The sequence below is a fragment of the Eimeria mitis genome, genomic scaffold (genome assembly GCF_000499745.2).
Source record: "Eimeria mitis Houghton genomic scaffold, Emh_scaff3241, whole genome shotgun sequence".
In the NCBI taxonomy this organism is placed as follows: Eukaryota; Apicomplexa; class Conoidasida; order Eucoccidiorida; family Eimeriidae; genus Eimeria; species Eimeria mitis.
Genome location: NW_013571579.1, coordinates 1 through 1,298, shown reverse-complemented (window position 1 = coordinate 1,298; position 1,298 = coordinate 1). Strand labels below are relative to the sequence as shown.

The following is a 1,298-nucleotide window of genomic DNA, read 5'->3' as shown; positions in this document are numbered from 1 at the left end:
GGGGGGGGGGGGGGGGGGCCCCCCCCCATAAAGAATATAGAGAATGTTTGTTTTGGTATAAAGCAAACCCCAGACGGAGACGATCAAGCAAAGAAGTGTTTATATTATAAAGAAGAAAATAAAAAAATAAATTATAGTTTTAATAAAGGGGGCCCCATTGATATAGATGAGGGGGGCCCCCCAACACTGCAGCAGCTGCAGCAGCAGAGAAGAAACGAGAGGCTTGCTGTTGCTGCTGTTTTTGCTGCTAGGTGCAGCAGCAACGATAGGGGGGCCCCCAGGCAGAGCAGGGGGCCCCCTGTATGGTGGGGGCCCCCCCAAGAAAAAGAAGAGAATGCATGCAACAGAAAAAAAGAAAAAGAAAAAGAAAAAGAAAAAGAAAAGAAAATGTTTAGTGAAATATCCTTCGGTCTATCAACAAAGAAAGACAACAGCTCCGTAGCATTATGTATGCTGTACCCAGAACAGCAGCAGCAGCAGCAGCAGCAGCAGCAGCAACAGCAGCAGCAGCAGCAGCTCTTGCTGCAGCAGCAGCAGCAACTGCAGCAGCAGCAGCAGCAAATCGTTAGCTGTCAAAAAGAAGATCATCTATGGGCAATACTAAACCCCCCCAGTAGATGGGGGGCCCCCAAGAAAGAAGACTGACACGGCAGCAACTGTGGGCCCTTGTGTCTTCACCAGAGCCGCTGCTGCCTGAAGAGGATTTCGATGCTGCTTTTGCTGCAGCGTTGCAGCAGCAGCAGCAGCAGGATCAGCAGCAGCAGCAGCAACAGGAGCAGCAGCAGCAGGAAGAGGAGCAGCAGCAGCAGCAGCAGGAGAGAGAAGAAGAAGAAGATGCTGTCTCTGTTTCTTTATTTTTATCTGCTTTTAGTAAGGCAGTAAAAACAAAGGTGGCTAGGGATAGGGGCCCCCTCTATCTTGCTCCATCTATTGAGGCCTACCTAAACCCTAAACCCTAAACCCTAAACCCTAAACCCTAAACCATCTAAACCCTAAACCCTAAACCCTAGCTTGCAGCGGCAGTGCGCTGTCAGCTCCACAGCCTCTGCAACAAACCCTAAACCCTAAACCCTAAACCCTAAACCCTAAACCCTAAGAAGACGTTGGTAGTGTCCAGCTAAGCACCACGTGAGAAGGGTTTAGGGTTTAGGGTTTAGAATGAGACCCCTAAACCCTAAACCCTAAACCCTAAACCCTTGCTCTCACGCACCTCTTTATCTTCTGCTTACAGACAGGGGCCCCCAGTCTAGAGGGTACACACAGGGGGCCCCATATATATATATATATATATATATATA

The 1,298-nt window shown here is 49.0% G+C and overlaps 1 protein-coding gene across 1 annotated transcript; it reads left to right on the top strand.

Moving 5' to 3' along the window:
- Nucleotides 1-450: 450 nt before the first annotated feature.
- Nucleotides 451-1,162, top strand: EMH_0063780 (uncharacterized protein; the record flags this gene model as incomplete). Its single annotated transcript, XM_013498179.1, has 3 exons — nt 451-571; nt 727-870; nt 1,158-1,162. The coding sequence occupies 3 exons, from the start codon at nt 451-453 to the stop codon at nt 1,160-1,162; spliced, it is 270 nt and encodes an 89-aa protein (XP_013353633.1).
- Nucleotides 1,163-1,298: the final 136 nt, after the last annotated feature.